Here is a 17,015-nt window from a genome sequence, read left to right as displayed (position 1 = left end):
TGATTTTTAAGTTGACTTGATTCTCTCTCTCTCATTCATATGAAGTATGAGTCAATTTTCCATAGAAAACATGTCAGTTAAAATAACAAATTTATAGAAGGGATGTATTCTCAATGTTGTGATTATTAATTTATTTAATTCATTATAATAACGTAATAAAGTAGATTTAAAAAATGGGAACGTTTGTTCCAGCAAATGTTATATTATTATCGTGTGGTTCTTTCAATCCACCTACGAATATGCACTTGAGAATGTTTGGTAAGAGGAATTATAGTATATTTATTATAAAATAAATTGTTTATCAACAGAAATGATGAAATTATATTGGTATTTTAATATTCTCAGTTTACTTTAACAATTGTTACTGACTAATTTCCATTTAAGAAATTGCTAGGGATCATCTGAATCGTATGGGCCAACAAACTGTACAAGGTGGTGTAATTTCCCCAGTTCATGACGCATACGGTAAAAATGAACTTTTATCATCAACACATCGATTAGAAATGTTGAAATTAGCTTTAGAAAATCATGATTGGGTTAGGTTATCGGATTGGGAATGTGGACAAGAATCTTGGACGAAAACGCGACAAGTATTACAATATCATCAAGTAATTATATTAGTGTATACGTAGCCTTACTTTCCTATAACTAACTTTTTCAGAATAATGTAAATGCAGTTGTGAACCAAAATTTTAATGGTAATTATGATATAAATGAAAATGAGTTAAAATGGATACCTGAAAATGTAAAAAATGGTGGTACTGGACCAGTTACCGTTAAATTACTCTGCGGAGCGGATTTATTGGAATCATTTGGTACTCCTGGCTTATGGGCCGAGGAAGATGTAAGTAAAACATAATTATAATATATTGATATGTTTGTTAGGGTAGTTTTGATGATAAGCTTGATTGTTGGAGGAAGATTTGTACTCACTTCATTTTAGATTGAAGAAATTGTTGGAATGCACGGTCTTGTTGTTATATCTAGAAGTAACTCGAATCCAGCTGAGTTTATTTATAATTCAGACATACTCACAAAATACATGGTAAGAATTATTTTTATATTTTAAACAGAGCAGGAAATTTCTTAGTATTAATTGAAGATGTATGTTTTAGAAATATTACCTTGTTAATCATTCAGGCTTTATCTAAGGGTTTTCAAATATTTTTATTTCATCTTTCATTATTATTATTATTATTATTATTATTATTATTATTATTATTATTATTATTATTATTCTTTTGTTTTTTTGTCTATTTTCATGAACATGAATATCAAAATCATTGGGTAAAGTGAAGTCTTTTTTCGTTGTCATATTGTGTTTTGCCTAACTTTTACTTTTGGTGAGGAAAAAAGTTTTCCAACAGTTTTGAGAACAACTTAATATTTAGGATCATAATTTTTTTAAAAAATAGGCTCTAAAGGATAACAAATTGGTACAAGAAATGGCATTAATCATTTCAAGATTGAAGATTATTGTTTTTAAAAACAAAGTAAAATGTGTACACAAAAGGAAAACAACTTCAAGTATGAGAAATAGAAAAATAAATACAAGAAAGACAAGCACAGACCTTCAATGAACTTGCAGGGTTGTGATATATCTTAACTATATGGGAAAAGCTTTTGGAAGTTAAACGGAAGGCAAGAACTCAGAAAATGATGGCAAAAGCATCAAGAATTTCAAGATGATTGTTTCTACAAACTAAAGGAACATGTGGACACAAAGGAAAATAAGTCCAAGAAGTGGCAAAGTTGTGGTGTAACTGTATTGTGAAAAGCTTCTGGAAATTGACCAGAAGGCGAGAAGAAAAATAAACAATTTTCAATCCTGAAATTGATGGCAAAACCTTTAACATAAGCCCAAACGTACTAATTAGCGTTAAAACCCAATTTATTTGTACAGGGATATCAATAAAGTGTTGCTGGACGAATAAAAAATGAAATATCCAACAGACTATAAAACACCCTCTATAAAAGTTGTTTTGAGGTTGTTTCACAACAAATGTCACCGGAAACTTATTTCCTATTGAATGAAAACATTTGATGGACCATTCCTTGTAACATTACGAAAACGGTCCAGACTTTTATTCTAGAAAATAAATTAAGTGTTTGATTGGACCTAACTTATAACTAAATTGAATCGATATATTGAAATTTGAGTACTTCCATTTTTAGTCGAACATCACAATTGTAACGGAATGGATAACAAACGAAATAAGTTCTACACGAGTAAGAAGAGCCCTTAGAAGAAATGAATCTGTAAAATACATCCTCCCTGATCGTGTATTAGATTACATATATAAAAACAGCTTGTATGGTTCACAAAAAACAACGTAAGTGTAATTTTTTGCATATAAACAGCGCTAATAAAAAAATAGGGGTTACTTAGAGAGATATTTAAGAAAAAAATAGGTTTATTAATAATATAACTGAATAATTTAACTTTGCTAAGTTTTTCGTTGAGGATATTCAATAATGAATGTCCCCCCTTTGGTATTGTCCCACTTCTGAACTGGTATGTCGTGAAGATCTTAGAAGTTACCATACAGTTGCCTATATAACTATCCACCAATTCATACCTCTAACTCTAATGTGTTATTTTGGAGCAAAATTTTAGCAGTTGTAGTCCTGTATTGTTCTTAAATAAACCAGTCTCTTCTTATTGTTGCATAATATGAATTGGTTTAGACTAGTCCAAAATGATCTATATTATAGTGAAAAGGAGATATCAGTTCAGTCAGGATCAACTGATTAATGTTGATATGAATAATTACAAGACAGGGTTAGCTGGTTTTCCCTAGGCTCAACTGGGGGGAGTCTGATAAGAAACAAGGACACCCTAGAATAAATCAGCCTAGTATTAAATGAAAAGAAATAAGATGTTCGTGTTTGAGCCTGATGAGAAACAAATACACCTCAAGATATCCGGAAATGGCTTGTTTTCAACTGTTTTAGCCTAATAATAAATAAATATATCTCATAATGTCTATTCTCCTCTGTTTAAGCATGCTAAGAAACAAATACCTCTCAGGATGTTCTGGCTGGGCCTATTCTAAACTGTTTGAGCCTGTTAAGAAACAAGTACACCTCGGGATGTTCTGGTTTAACCTAGATTTCACTAGGGTAGCCTCATACAAACAAAAACACCTCAGGATATCCTAGTTTGACATATTCTAAATTGATTGAGCCTAATAAGAGAAAAGTAGGCGTCAGGATGTCCTGGTAATGTCTATTCCCAACTGTTTGTGCCTGATAAGAAACAAATACACCCCGGGATATCCTGGTTTGGTCTAAGTCTAAGCCTGATATAAGCAAACCGTGATAAACTGATTTGCTTGGGCTTAACTAGTTGTGTGAATAACTACACTCACTTGATAGAATAAGAATACAGGGTAACCCAAATTTCATGCTTATATAATAGTGAATAAGTATCTTGAATTATTTTGTCAAAAAGAAGAAAATCTGGTGTTTTATCAATAACTTTATAATATTGTTCCTCTTTCAACTGCTGCTTGTGAAATAGTAAGTATATGCACATTGCTAATTCGATGTTTCTCACACCTTCACCCTCAGACGCTTTAATGGATTCACCAAGTCCAAGAAATTGCATGAATATTTGCAATAATAACATTTTTACTAGACAACAGATAGACAAAAGTTTCGATATCGAGAAATTTTCGAAAACTAACTTGAAACATCCCGGTCAAGCTGTTAAAATTATAACAGACAGTAGTGGTACACACAAAACCGTTTGCGATAGTCGACTTGATAAAGAGGTATGTAAAAACGACGAAGGAAAAAGTGATGATACTAATAAAAGTTTGAAAACTTGTAAAAGTATAACAAATTGTAACGAAATCGACAGTACGGATAATTCGAAACGCGGCGACGTCAATTCTGGTTTAAAAGAGTGTAAAAGTTTTGACGAAAACCTCATAAAATTCATTTTCACTAAACACGGTATACAGGTTATTAGTAACGTTGAAACTATAGTTTAATTGGTTAATAAACTTTACAAATTTCGATTTACTCGCTGCAGCAATAGTATGAGAATTAATTTAAATTTCACCCTTCCAAACGATTTTTCCAATAGTTCTCTCCCTATTCATTAGTTTAGAGCCTTTTAACTTTTTCAACATTTGCAATTCATTATACGAGACTGAAATGTTGTCGTGGTGGAGGATGCAGGGCACGCATTGATATAAAATGTTTCTTAATTGATTATTTTCATAAATTATCATCATTTTTAGGGTTAAGTTGGAGTATTTTATCATATCTTTTGATCTAACAATTATTTGTTTATTTAATTGACGTATGACATTTGTAAATGTCAACTGTTATATTTTAATTGTGCCTATATTTTCGTCTATATTATGTCCTTGTAATTTGTATGCATGATTACGTAGATTTATAGCTGGGAATTGTTATTTATATTTAGTTTGCATGCTAGATGAATGTGAAAATAGTGATAAACAGAAAATGTTTAGTATTCCATTCATTTAAATCAAAATATTAATCATACTTTAAACTTTTTTGACGTTAGATAGGTTATTCTTCTTTCTTCAGTAACCCGGCCTTTGCTAACATGATTATGCAACTATCGAATATTCAGGAGTCTTTGAAATTATTATTTAGAAGCGGTCAATGATTAGTAAAGCGTCAAGTTTTATAATCTTTGGTTTTTTTAGTATTCTTCTCAATTTTCAACAACAAATATCACTACAATATCGACTCACTTGAAGTGATTAGGCGCATTAACCAATAGAAAATGGATTTACAACTTTGAACATTGAGAAGAAAATACTCTTTTCTGCATGTGTTAGGTACAAAAGTTTTCAATCGAAGAACTTCTCTTTTTGCAAATATTTAAACTGGTTTGATATGGAGCAAGAGGCCGTGGAATGCATGACGCAATATATTGAGATCAAAAGCATGCGCAGATGAAGCTCAATTGATTGATTCATAGTGTATATCCGCTCTCTATAATTTTTATATCGGTGTCAACATTTTTTGTTTTGGCAGCCATTATTATGCAATATTATGACTTTGTTAAGGTTAAGTGTCAAATTAGAGGATTTTATATATTCCAACTTTTTTTCAATCAAATTATTTAAATTTTATCTAATTATTCTTCTTTCTTTCCGTAACTAGTCTTTTGTTTATACGACTACTCAGCTATCGAATATTCTATATTATTTCATAAATATTTCGATGAATATCTATAAGAATCGTATAAAAGCAGCGTCAAATTTTATTTTTTCCGTGAAGTGTTACAATATTTTTTTGGAAATTACACCTCGATATATAGATGTGTCCTTTTTATAACTCGTTTTTAAAGCTTTAATCCGTTCAATTTCGCGACATATAATGATAAGAAAATTAGTATATAGTAAAAAAATGTTCGAAATACTATTTAAATGAATGTTAAAATCTCCTGTACTAATAAATTATTTTTTCAAGTGTAGTTTCAATGTGGACTTCTCAAAATATATTTTTCATGAACATTCGTACCAATTTTAAGCTTTATCTTAATTTTTGTAGCTTCGCTACCAAATTTGACTACTATGTTACAAAACTTTTTTTGAATATCGGTTTATAGCATGTTTGTTTTCTCTTTCAGACAGTCTTAGTACAACCTGCATGTCTTCTTTAGTAGACATTTTTCTGTGGTTATAATGCTTGTTTATCGATACATTTCTTGCATCTTAAGTCATTTATTATCAAGATACATCACAAATATTTACCAAATCTATAAATTATCTGTTCAACAAAAATTGTTCCTTGTTTTTTAATGTTATATAGTGCTTAAATTTTATATTTTGTTGTTTTGTTTATACAATAAAACGTTTTAATCCCTAGTTTATTATTTTTTTTATTAAAAAAGCAATGTTTTCCTTGTAAACTCGCCTATCAGATCTCTAAGAGAATCATGTAGACTTGAAGATAAATTTACTTGTTGAAGATTAATTTGGAAATACAACCGCTTAGTCTTCACAGATTTTCTTATTTACGATGATTGACTAGACCAGTAGACTATCAATCCAGACAAACATAAGTCTATACATTTGCAGGATTCTACATTCTCTTGTTTTTTTAATCTTTCGAAAAGAATCGAGAAAAGTAATGTTTCCCTTCACTTTTTTTGATGGAAATGCATGAATTTTATTATTGAACCAAATGATTCCCTTGGCTGCTTTTAATGACTTCGAAAAGCGTTTTATAAGAATCGAAATCGATTAATAAATTCATTAAAAAATGAAGAATCGGAAAAAGTGGGAATGCATGAAGAATAGAATTTCCGTTTTTAAGAAGGCAAATTGAAAATCGTCCTGTAAGTGAATTTTTATTATATTTTTGGGTGAAAATTAGATCTAGAAAGGCCATTTTTGGAAAAATAAAATTTTTATTATTTTATTTTTAAAAATTTTGCTTATAAAAAAGATTTTATCACAGAAATATGCAATTAGACTTGGAAGTTATGTCTTTCGATGTTAAGTTTCGATGGGTTTTTTCTATTAGTTTAAACTTGAAAAACCATTATCTCTAAAATAATATACAAATTTAGATTTAAAAGAGTCTTTTTATCCATTTTAAATATATATAAAAACAGCTTTAAGTTAAATACTTTTTGTCGAAAATATAAAATTTTAAAGGTTTTTTCTTAAAAAAGTTGGACTTGGAAAGGTCTTTTATTAAAATTTTGGACCTAATCGATTTTCTATAAACAATAGGGCTCTTAAAGACCATTTTTGGGACAAACTTGCATTATTTCCAAAAAGAAAGACCCAGAAAAATAATTTTTCATATATTGAAAATTGATTTTTAATTGTTATTTGATAATTATTTTACTAAAAGTAATTTTTTGAAAACTTTTATTTAAAAAAATACAATATCAGAAAATTTGACCAGTTCTTGCTTGAATCTACATCAAAAACTGGCTGTAAATTATGTAAAATTATATAAAAACATTGAAAATAAACTGTATACACAATAAAAGTACAAATTACATTGTTTGTAATTCCTGAAAAACTGTGCACAGATTTGCAATCCTTGATAGTATACACAGGATTCCTTGAGAATATAATTTCCTTAAAAGCTGCCTAAATTCTCTTCCCAAACATGGCAACATAGTGAGTAAAAATTTTTCATAACAGAAAACGATTTTATAATATTGATGAACCACAAAACGGCGAGGAAAATCTAAATTACTTAGAAGAATTAGTTTCCTTAGATAAAGATTATAAAACTGAAAAACCGACCACAGGATGGTAATGAGAATGAAAAAAACAATACTTCAAGTGAAGATTACAATAAAAATTCATTGTCTCACAAGGGAAGCTAATGTAGAACCCCAATCAAAGACCCTATCCCTCAGAAGCTATAATACCTTTGTATATGGACTTTTTATCGTATAACTTGATTAAAGACTTCTTATTAGATATGTACTATCCAAACAAGGAATTACACCATGTTATGGAGCAGTAGTGCGATCATATCAAAGGTGTAACAAAATGAAATGTTAGTTTTATCCACTAATTTTCAATTATTTCAAACAACAAATAAACCGAGAAATGCATCAAATCATCAAAAATATATAAAAGTTGATCTACTTCATCTGCATCATTTTATACCTAATTTGTAAATTAAAAGTTCCAAAATATTATAATTCAGTTAACGCCCCATACAAAGAAGGTTCTAATATAGAGGACTCTTTTTTAATCTCAGTTGTTTCTATATGAAAACATAATTTTTTTGGCAAGATGATTACAAATTATCTTTTTACTACATATATGCACACAGATTTTCATACTTTTTCTAGTATTAAGATAATTTGAGCAGCACATAATCTCAAAAACACTTACTATTAAAATACAGGTCATTCACTGGATTTTTTCTGTTTTACACTAAATTCTGTTGATTTAGAGCAATCGCACCAAGGAGTAGCACTGTAATTACAGAACAATCGAATATTAATCACTATTAACGGAGCTCCTTGTATTTCCATGTTTATATTACTCAATACAGTGTAATTGACATCATGTAGACCAGTCTGACGATCCCTACGTCTAGTTACTTCACGTTGATTGTAACATTTCACTGTATCCCTTTTTCTTTCTTTACCATGAACGTGTCTAAAAGTACCATCTATTCCTGTAGTAATATTTACTGGTCTTGTAATATTTATGTGCGCATCTCTTAGGCGTACATAAAATTCGTCATCTTCTAACCCCCAACCCCAATATCTATTAGATAAACCATTGACTAATTCGAATTGCTTCCTGAAAATAAAACGTATATGGTGATTAAAGTAACTAAATGTTTAATCTACTCACTTATTAATTAACAAAATACCTCCAATAAACTTCTCATAATGATATCGAGGATGAAGAGTTGGAGCTGCTAAATGAATGGGTTGTTCTGGATATGAATACAACAGTTGCGGATTTAGAGGTAACAAATCGACGTCGTGCATAGCGATATAATCGTAATTAGCTCTTACTTCTAGAAACCCCGCATTTATAAGTGACGCTCTATTAAACCTATATTGATCTACTTGATTTAAAATAATAATATCAAAATTTACTTTTTGCCTATTCAGAAAGTTATACATGTACGGCGCGAATTCCATGAGTTCTTCGAATCTTTCTTTATATGGGACTAATATTGCTAATTTGTGCATTGAACTAATTAATTTTTTTGAAGTGTATGTGGTGTACAGGGTTTTTTCCTTAGAACAATTACATTTATCTAAATCTAAAAGAAGTTATGTAGTCAACTTCAATTACAATTACTGGAAACTTGTACTTACCATTAGTTAAAGCATATAAGCTTAATATCGCCGAAAAACTGAACATAATGCATAGAAAAAGCATTAAATAATACTGATAAGAAAGTTTTAACGTATTAACACGGGATATTGACATTTTATGTATCTTCATAATGGTTTTTCATTGTATATACCTATTTAAAATAGATAATTTATAAAATTTATGTCTACAGATTTTGAAAATATTAACCTAAAATTGACAGTTTCTTCTTTTCGTTAATGTGACCTACCATTGAATACATCCACATACATTTTCTTCAATTCAAATTTTAATTTATCAATAATATTACCAAACTCCTTTAAATAAAATGCATTGAAAATTCATTGAAATCAATAGAAAATAAAATTGAGCTTCTTTACTTACACTCCTGAACTTACAGAAAAATGTCTAAAAATGATACAAAAGGACTACTATTGAAATTTATTAAAGTTACGTACACCTAAACTATGTTTTTTTTCTATTTTATGGCATCACACCATAATATTACAACATAATAAAACATTATAAACTTTTCGAAAAAATTTATAATATTGTGCAATTTTTGGTAATTTTCTTAGTATTGATTGAATTAAATTAAATAATGCGCAAACGTGGAAAATCGGAGAAAGTCGAATTTGAACGACAAATGACAATATAACATTTTTTCGCCATTAAACGGCACTAAGTTGATCATATTTTGTTCAACTGAAAACATGTTATTGAGTTTTACGACCATTTTATCTAAAATTAAATGTCAAGTGTTGAGCATAGGTGTTCGAAAAACTTTAAAAAACAATCTACCGTCTTGATCGAGTGCTAAATTAGTTGTTTTATTTAGTAAATTTAAGAATAAGTTTGTTTAATTTTGTGACCATGCCGAAAGGAAAACGAAAGGGAAGGTCTGGTAAGTTTTTAATATGATTACTCACCAAATGAATCTTATTGAGATATTCCATAAGGTTTTCTAATTTTTCTGTTACGTCAAATTCTGATAATTCGATCTCGAATTTATCAAACGTATGACATATGGAATGCAAGTATTTTTTTGCAGAAACAAAGAGATTCTTTTTGTCTCCAAATTTTGTTGTCCATCATCCAATTTAACTGCAATATTCATACTCATTCTTAAAATCGATACGAATGTTGCAATATTAGTAAAATAATTTGACTTACAATGCGTGTTAATATTTTATGCGTGATTACTAATGATTTGGATACAATAGACATTATATTTAGCAAGCAATAATTAATTTTGATAATATTAAAAATTGTCAAGGTTAAATCTTAGTCATTTTATTTAGAATAAGAATAGTTTCATCAAAATTATTCAATAACGTATTCAGGAAGATAGTATTTCTAAAGTTATGAAATCTAGCATGGGTGTGAGCTGTCAGAAATATTAATAGGAATTAATATCTTTTTATTTGGATATTTTTTCGTTATTTCTGTTCAAATGTTTCACAGTAAATATCAGGATGCTTGTTTTACTTCTATTATTACTAGTAGATTTGAAATCTTTATTGCATAATCATTTGTGAAATAATGCTGTCCGTATTTTTAAGTATTTATACTACTAATCAAACGTTTTTGCTCACCCAATAATTTGTGTGATACAAATAAAAACAAAACGATCTATTTTTATATTTTAAAGAACATATATATGTAGAAGAAAATATAGTAATAATAAAACCATGGTCTGTAATTGTTACATATTTAAATGTTTTATTTATCTATGTAACCCCCTTTTGCTTTTATTATTTCGGTGCACAATTTTGACATTCTCTGTAACAATTTCAACAAATAATCGTCGTCTATTTAGTTCCATTCAAACATGTGAAGTGGGAGGACACTGCTTTCTGTCTGCCTTGTCCAATTTGTCCCACAACAACTCAATTGTCATGCTGGAAGATAAATTTTCTGCCGATCAGGTGCTAGCCGGCTTCTCTCATTCTCCTGTTTACTGTAGAAATACTGTAGAGTATAGATTCATTGATTTTAGCTGCTCTCTCTGGACCTGTGAATCGTTGATCACATTTTCTATCTCTAAGCTTCTGGTGGATCCATGGATCCAGACAAATCTGAATTTACGATAATGAAAACAATGAAAGAGAAATGTATTATTTTGAAATTTAATGAATGGATTATGGCGTGGGCAAACATTTTTGGTCTGTAGTGTAAGTAGTATGTCAAAATATATCAGTAATTTCATTATTAAATTAATGCCAGTGCTAAAAATAAATTGGATTTTCAGTTTTGAAAGCATTTATTTTTAATGTGATTTATCTGTCTTGATGGTGATAAGTCAGTTTTTAAGTTAGTTCTATAAGTTGCTGATAAAATAAATCAACTTTTGTTTGTACATAAAATGTAATTTACTAATTTATACTTATATTTTCAATCTTACCTATTATATTTTGGATAAAGATGTCAAAACACTTTGAAGGACTATTTTAAATTCTTATAAATCATAAATATTCAAAAAAACTCATAAATAAATATTGTTTAAAAAATTGCTAGTGTTATTTAGACCGTTGTTAAGGTAAAATCTGTAAAAAACCATTCAGGACACAACAAAACTTTAAAACATGCAATTTCTGTAAAATCTCATCGAAACTATAACTACCTATATGGTTCAAAAAATTAAAGTTATTAACTAATTCCCTACAATAAACCTTAATAATTACATTTTACAACCATAACTTACCATTAAATACCTGGATGTCACTTTTGACACCAAATTTTATTGAATATTGACACGAAAAGAAAAAGAACATGTTATTTAGAGCAGCACATAAAGAAGAAGGTATAAATATATTCATTAAATCTAATGTTCATATAATCTGTCGTCCTATATTTTTAAATTTGATGCCAAATGCAATGAGGTTAATTAATATTACAGTTCACATGAAAATAATCCAAGAAATTTGTCAAAATGAAGGAAAATAAGTACTAATCCAAGGATCAGATGCTAGCACCCGTGTTAAACAATTTTAAAAACATTACTTACTTTATTTTAAATTGATTCAATAATGTACTACCAAAACAACTACAATAAGCTAAAGGAACTTAATCAATAGGCCTGTTTAACTAAATTATCAAACTAATTAGAACTTTTTCATGTATTTTATAGATCGCAGGCGATATGACGGTTCCTTTAACTCATCAGATGATGAATCATTTATGGATAACGCAAGCATTATCAGTAACAGTTCAGAAATTAGAAGTGGTGAAGACGGTGATGATCCTGAGATGCTTCAAGAACAACTTGAAGAGAAATTATGTGAAAATATTGATGGTCTTAGCCAAAAATCGTCACAAGGCAGAATAAATTGCTTCGAAACATTAACTAAGGCTTTTATAAAAAAATGCATGCCTGTTTTTATCAGAGATCGGTAAGCATTTACTTCCACTGTATATTATTTTGGAAAGGATTTTATTGAGTTTTGCTTTTAATTCTTTTAAGGTACTTTACGATTTGTGATAGTATAGAGCGTAGTTTGAAAAAAGGTGCCGCCGCTGAAAAAATAGCAGCAGTAGAATTGGCTGCAGTTATTTGTGTACAACTTGGCGGTGAAGAGGCTACCGAAGAAATATGCCGGTTATTAAAACCTCTGCTACTTACTTTAATTTGTGATAATACCGTTTCTCCATTGGTTAGATCAAAAGTAAGAATTTCTAATTTACTTCAAAGGATATTTTTTAATTGATAATTTTATTAGTGTTGTGTAGCTCTGGGAAATATAACGTTTCTCTCTGGAGGTGAAATTGGAGATGTTATTCTATTAATGCAACAGTTTGAATCAATATTTTCCGCCAGTTACTTAAAAGGAGATGGTACTGTTCCGACAATTAGTCCTGATATTGGTGTTCTGCATGCTTCTGCTATCCAAGCTTGGAATTTATTGTTCACTTTACTATCACCGGGAAATATTGGAACTATGATCAACAATTCTAAAGCTTTACCGTGAGTACAGTTTTATTGATATTTTGTATTTCAATCTATAAACAAATTTATTTTTAGATCGTTAGAAAAATTATCAGAACTTTTGGAATCCCCTCATCTGGATGTCAGACTAGCAGCTGGCGAAGCGCTGTCATTAATATTCGAATTAGGAAGGGAAGAATGTGATGATTTTGAAGAAAATTTTGCTTTAGATGTAACAGAAAATTTGAAACAGCTAGCTACAGATTCTCATAAATATAGAGCCAAAAAAGATAGAAAACAACAGAGGGCCACATTTAGAGATATACTACAATTTATAGAGGTGATTATCCCTTTATTAATTATCATATTATTTTAAAAGTTGCAGCTACAAATCCCTTTGTGGAACGGTCATATTAATATTTATTTCTTTTTGTTTTAGAACGATGTAGTACCAGAATTACAAATTAAATTCGGAAAAGAAACGTTGATGCTCGATAGCTGGGTAAGGAGGAAACAATATGAAATGTTATGTAATATTTTAGGTCCGAGTATTAATGTTCATTTAACGGATAATGATTTACTTCGTGAAATATTTGAAATCATAGTACCACCTCCAGTGGCCACAACACCAAACCAAGATCAAATGAACCGGTATCGAAAAGTAAGTTTCTTATTTAGTATATTGATAATTTTTACAACTTGTTTTACATTTAAACTATTCTTAAACTAATATTTTCAATATTTATTTAGTATATGGACAATTTTAATAACTTTTGACAACTTAATAACATTTGAAATACTTTAAATTTGCTATTTACAATATTTATTTGGTATAATTGATAATTTTAACATCTTGTTGAATTTGAACTATTTTTGAATTGATTGTTACATTTATTTTGCAGCGTTTATTGAATGCAGCCAACTACAAAGCAAGAACTGTGTCCCGAGCCAGAAATAGAGACAAAAGATCAGATTTCTAGTTACCATTATCTTGAAGAATATTCCGCACAACGTTTTTTTATTATTTCTACTACTTGATCAATATTGAAGTATTCAACCCAATTTTTAGGTGTAATTAACTGTTTTTTTTTGTAAATTTCATTTCCTGCAATATATCTGAAGTATTCAACCCAATTTTTAGGTGTAATTAACTGTTTTTTTTTGTAAATTTCATTTCCTGCAATATATCTTTATAATCGGTGAATTGTTTTTTTATTTAATAAAAATTGAAATCAATGAAATTGGGATCTCATTTGACCAAGTAGGTCTAAAATATTGAAAATAGGGTCTTTTAATATACAGAAATGATTTTATTGAACAAACTATTCACTAATTCTGAAAAATCGTCAAAAAATTTCTTTCCCTTTGTAGCAAATAATTATGAACTATTTCAATGTTGTAAGTGTATTTCCAACGATTAAAAGACAAATATTACATTAACAAAGTTGCTATAATCCAAACTTTATGCTTAATAAAAACAAAAACAATCATAATTAGCCTATTGTATTAAAAGAGTGAACTATCGAAGCTAAATATTATTATTATTTCAAGTTACCCCTCAAAGATGAACTCTGTTTGTTAATTTCCCTTGTTACATATTCCCAAGAGTTAACGGTCGCTTGATAATAATTAATTTGTTTATTAACAAAGTCTAATAATATGTTTTTCAAACATTGCTGCTTTTCGTTCTGCCATCTTTGTATATCACTTCTCAAAGATTCATTGGCACATTCCAAATTATCTTGGTTCAATTCTACTTTCTTTATCAGTTGGGGAATGTAAGAGCCCAATTTCTCCAACTTATCATCACTCGATTGTTTCCAAATGGAGAATACTGTTGAACCTTGGGACGGATTATGAACGTTTGCAATCAACTGGAAACAGAAAATACAAAAGTTCTTTATAGTATATTTTACATTGCTTTAAATCAATTTCTATATCAAAATCTGCTTTATTCCATTTAGTATTTTCATACCCTCACATATTGAGACAAGCAGTGATAAATTTCAACCAGTTACAGCTCCTTAATCTTAATCTACTGCTATTCCCAATTTTGTGAGATCTCCATAGTCAAACATGAATGTATTAACATTCATTCAAGTTGAAAAAAAGTACCAAAAAAGTTCATAAAATGTTGAAATCTATTTATGGTGATAATGTGGTAACTTTGAAAACCATTTTATGACCATATTTGTGAATATCAAAGAGAAATTACATTCAATAAATAAATAACTTGATAAACGGGAAATAAAATCAAAAAAACCATAGGAGTAGCTGGATCACCAATAGGAGTGATATTCATGATAGCCATCATCAACGGAATAGTGTACTACAGTTTGAAAACCCAATCAGTGTTCTTCAAACATCAAAAAAAGGTTCGTTACAAAAAGCTCCAAACCCAACAGAACATCAGCTTGAAAGAAGCAATGAACATATAATGCTACATCAGAACCTAATAGATCTATTGCCACAGGAAGTGCCTACCAAACTGGTAAGAAAACTTCAGAAAACCAAGAAGAATAAATTACCAAGACTACCGAAAGCAATTATCTAAAAGTCATTCTGGGCCAAAGATTGATTTCTAGTTAGTAGACAAGAAGACAATCCTTATCTGCATCTACCACATAGGAATAAAACAGCCATCACATAAAGCTCAAAACCAAATTGAACTCTTGGTACATCAGGACATAGAAGATCTACCAATAATTGAACCAGAAGAGTATACAATAAATTATGGATAACATTGCCAGGAAAAGGTTCCAAAATTTTGCATGATTCCATATTCCCTTGACTCCAAAAGAACCAAAAAGCTTTTCAAATTTTTCCATTTTCTATGTACCTTTAAATATAAATTGTTACCTTGTCTTTTTCTGAATGTCTTTTATTCAACTCATCCATGGAAACCTCATATGCATATTGATAAGATTCCCTTTTTCTCAAAGTTTCTTGAGCAACGTCAATATAAGTCAAGAAGTCTTTAATGGGATTGCCTATTGTATTACAATAACTTTGTACTAAAGCATTTTGAGCTGCAGAACTCCTTTCCAAAGCGCTACCAATATTTTGTAATATTTCTGATAATTCTGGTTCAGATGTTGCCCAAGTTGTAAATATTGGATGATAACTATTCAATTCAGAAACATAATCATATCTTTCTTTATTAATACGACTAGAAATCTTTTCAATCGACGACAGTTTTTCAGAAAGTGTCGCTAAATAAGCTTTGGTTTTATCAAATTCGATATGTTTGTTTTTTAAAACACTATGGGAGGAATTATCATGATTAAATGTTTTTATTTTTTGTTGTACCGGATGTCTCTGTCTTCTATGTAACGTAAAATCCTGGAAAGTTTAAAACATTGATTTGGTCTGATTAAATAAATTTAAGAATTACTTACTGAAGATGCAGCAGTTAAAAATATTTTAAAATGTTCGTTACAGCTTAAAATAGGGTGTTTTGAAACTCTTGTTATGAACACGTTTAAAGCTTTCATTCTTAATAATATAAAGTCTTTGGAATATCTATCTAACTGGCCTATAAGTGAATGTTTTCCCGGTAGAGGCTAAAATTATTCGTATAGAGCAAGGAATGAAGTGAATTTATTTTAAACTTACTGGTATTATACAAAATGGATGGCACTCGATTAATTTCTGTCGTAACCACAAAAAATCATTGTACCTTCTATGTACAATATACTCATTTTCAGAAAATTCTATTCTAGCCACTTTAGTTGTAATTCTAAATATAATATAGGTTTCTAGTGTATCCAAATGTTTTTGTGGATTGTCAATTTTTACACACAAATCCGAATTTTCATCCATATTTAGTTCAGAGAGGTTTTCTATATCATGTATAGTTGAAAAACTCTCTATACTTGGAGATTGTACCTTTAAAACATTACAATTACAAAAGATATTCATTTACATGTTAATATTTACTTACCAAAGAATTATCGTATGTAGAATCACCACTACAAACACTAAGCGGATCAGTTTCTTTATCTTTTATCACTGAAGTTATTTCTTTATTTTCGACTATTACATCTAATACCGCTGATGTACGACTGGCCATTCTTAGTAAAGATTATTTATTATACTTATTTAAATGATTACAAGGTTAGATTAGGAACATAGGAAACATCCAAATTATTACCATTTGTCAAATTCTTCTTTCCAATAACATATTCATTCACTGCAAATGCTGTTAGAAAGTGACCTAATTTTCCTCTGCTTTAAGGTAGTTTCAGAATAGAACGATCGTATTTAAAACAGCCAATTAGCAC

At 29.3% G+C, this 17,015-nt stretch overlaps 4 protein-coding genes across 10 annotated transcripts; 2 read left to right on the top strand and 2 right to left on the bottom strand.

Annotated features, from left to right (window-relative positions):
- Positions 1 to 13: 13 nt before the first annotated feature.
- LOC130893255 (nicotinamide/nicotinic acid mononucleotide adenylyltransferase 1) lies at positions 14 to 5,858 on the top strand. Of its 3 annotated transcripts, none has more exons than XM_057799197.1 (6): positions 14 to 258; positions 385 to 608; positions 662 to 844; positions 944 to 1,045; positions 2,176 to 2,333; positions 3,524 to 5,858. In XM_057799197.1, the coding sequence occupies exons 1-6, from the start codon at positions 174 to 176 to the stop codon at positions 3,996 to 3,998; spliced, it is 1,227 nt and encodes a 408-aa protein (XP_057655180.1). In that variant the 5' UTR covers positions 14 to 173; the 3' UTR covers positions 3,999 to 5,858. The 3 variants fall into 3 exon arrangements, with proteins under 3 accessions (XP_057655180.1, XP_057655181.1, XP_057655182.1); XM_057799198.1 differs by having other exon boundaries at positions 21 to 258; positions 5,625 to 5,858; XM_057799199.1 differs by having other exon boundaries at positions 21 to 258; positions 5,621 to 5,858.
- A 525-nt stretch (positions 5,859 to 6,383) lies between these two features.
- LOC130893254 (xylosylprotein 4-beta-galactosyltransferase) lies at positions 6,384 to 9,389 on the bottom strand. Of its 4 annotated transcripts, none has more exons than XM_057799195.1 (5): positions 9,018 to 9,389; positions 8,810 to 8,961; positions 8,334 to 8,754; positions 7,863 to 8,279; positions 6,384 to 6,543 (listed from the first exon to the last, which is right to left on the bottom strand). In XM_057799195.1, exons 2-4 carry the CDS (start codon positions 8,937 to 8,939, stop codon positions 7,877 to 7,879), a joined length of 954 nt encoding a protein of 317 aa, XP_057655178.1. In that variant the 5' UTR covers positions 8,940 to 8,961; positions 9,018 to 9,389; the 3' UTR covers positions 6,384 to 6,543; positions 7,863 to 7,876. The 4 variants fall into 4 exon arrangements, with proteins under 4 accessions (XP_057655178.1, XP_057655176.1, XP_057655177.1 ...); XM_057799193.1 differs by having other exon boundaries at positions 6,384 to 8,279; positions 9,018 to 9,124; positions 9,192 to 9,381; XM_057799194.1 differs by having other exon boundaries at positions 6,384 to 8,279; positions 8,810 to 9,388.
- A 40-nt stretch (positions 9,390 to 9,429) lies between these two features.
- Positions 9,430 to 13,936, top strand: LOC130893253 (interferon-related developmental regulator 2). Of its 2 annotated transcripts, none has more exons than XM_057799190.1 (7): positions 9,430 to 9,711; positions 11,938 to 12,199; positions 12,271 to 12,472; positions 12,527 to 12,771; positions 12,829 to 13,072; positions 13,172 to 13,393; positions 13,635 to 13,936. In XM_057799190.1, exons 1-7 carry the CDS (start codon positions 9,681 to 9,683, stop codon positions 13,710 to 13,712), a joined length of 1,284 nt encoding a protein of 427 aa, XP_057655173.1. In that variant the 5' UTR covers positions 9,430 to 9,680; the 3' UTR covers positions 13,713 to 13,936. The 2 variants fall into 2 exon arrangements, with proteins under 2 accessions (XP_057655173.1, XP_057655175.1); XM_057799192.1 differs by lacking the exon at positions 9,430 to 9,711 and adding an exon at positions 11,347 to 11,610.
- On the bottom strand, positions 13,395 to 16,946 carry LOC130893252 (sorting nexin-30-like). Its single transcript, XM_057799189.1, has 5 exons — positions 16,676 to 16,946; positions 16,348 to 16,620; positions 16,131 to 16,295; positions 15,592 to 16,074; positions 13,395 to 14,606 (listed from the first exon to the last, which is right to left on the bottom strand). The coding sequence occupies exons 1-5, from the start codon at positions 16,802 to 16,804 to the stop codon at positions 14,274 to 14,276; spliced, it is 1,383 nt and encodes a 460-aa protein (XP_057655172.1). The 5' UTR covers positions 16,805 to 16,946; the 3' UTR covers positions 13,395 to 14,273.
- Positions 16,947 to 17,015: the final 69 nt, after the last annotated feature.

Source organism: Diorhabda carinulata, chromosome 4, assembly GCF_026250575.1.
Source record: "Diorhabda carinulata isolate Delta chromosome 4, icDioCari1.1, whole genome shotgun sequence".
Taxonomy (NCBI): Eukaryota; Metazoa; Arthropoda; class Insecta; order Coleoptera; family Chrysomelidae; genus Diorhabda; species Diorhabda carinulata.
The sequence above is the reverse complement of the archived record's forward strand: the minus strand, read 5'-3'. Positions and strand labels throughout refer to the sequence as shown.

Excerpts from the sequence above, each read along its gene's own strand:
- LOC130893255 (XM_057799197.1), top strand. The coding sequence starts at position 174 with ATGGGAACGTTTGTTCCAGCAAATGTTATATTATTATCGTGTGGTTCT. Across the intron at positions 1,046-2,175 it reads ACATACTCACAAAATACATG|TCGAACATCACAATTGTAAC; the intron begins GTAAGAATTATT and ends TTCCATTTTTAG. Across the intron at positions 2,334-3,523 it reads TATGGTTCACAAAAAACAAC|TAAGTATATGCACATTGCTA; the intron begins GTAAGTGTAATT and ends CTTGTGAAATAG.
- LOC130893254 (XM_057799195.1), bottom strand. The coding sequence starts at position 8,939 with ATGAAGATACATAAAATGTCAATATCCCGTGTTAATACGTTAAAACTT. Across the intron at positions 8,755-8,809 it reads CTTATATGCTTTAACTAATG|ATTTAGATAAATGTAATTGT; the intron begins GTAAGTACAAGT and ends AACTTCTTTTAG. Across the intron at positions 8,280-8,333 it reads GGTATTTTGTTAATTAATAA|GAAGCAATTCGAATTAGTCA; the intron begins GTGAGTAGATTA and ends TTTTATTTTCAG.
- LOC130893253 (XM_057799190.1), top strand. The coding sequence starts at position 9,681 with ATGCCGAAAGGAAAACGAAAGGGAAGGTCTG. Across the intron at positions 9,712-11,937 it reads AAAACGAAAGGGAAGGTCTG|ATCGCAGGCGATATGACGGT; the intron begins GTAAGTTTTTAA and ends TGTATTTTATAG. Across the intron at positions 12,473-12,526 it reads CTCCATTGGTTAGATCAAAA|TGTTGTGTAGCTCTGGGAAA; the intron begins GTAAGAATTTCT and ends TAATTTTATTAG.
- LOC130893252 (XM_057799189.1), bottom strand. The coding sequence starts at position 16,804 with ATGGCCAGTCGTACATCAGCGGTATTAGATGTAATAGTCGAAAATAAA. Across the intron at positions 16,621-16,675 it reads CTACATACGATAATTCTTTG|GTACAATCTCCAAGTATAGA; the intron begins GTAAGTAAATAT and ends AATGTTTTAAAG. Across the intron at positions 14,607-15,591 it reads GACATTCAGAAAAAGACAAG|TTGATTGCAAACGTTCATAA; the intron begins GTAACAATTTAT and ends TTCTGTTTCCAG.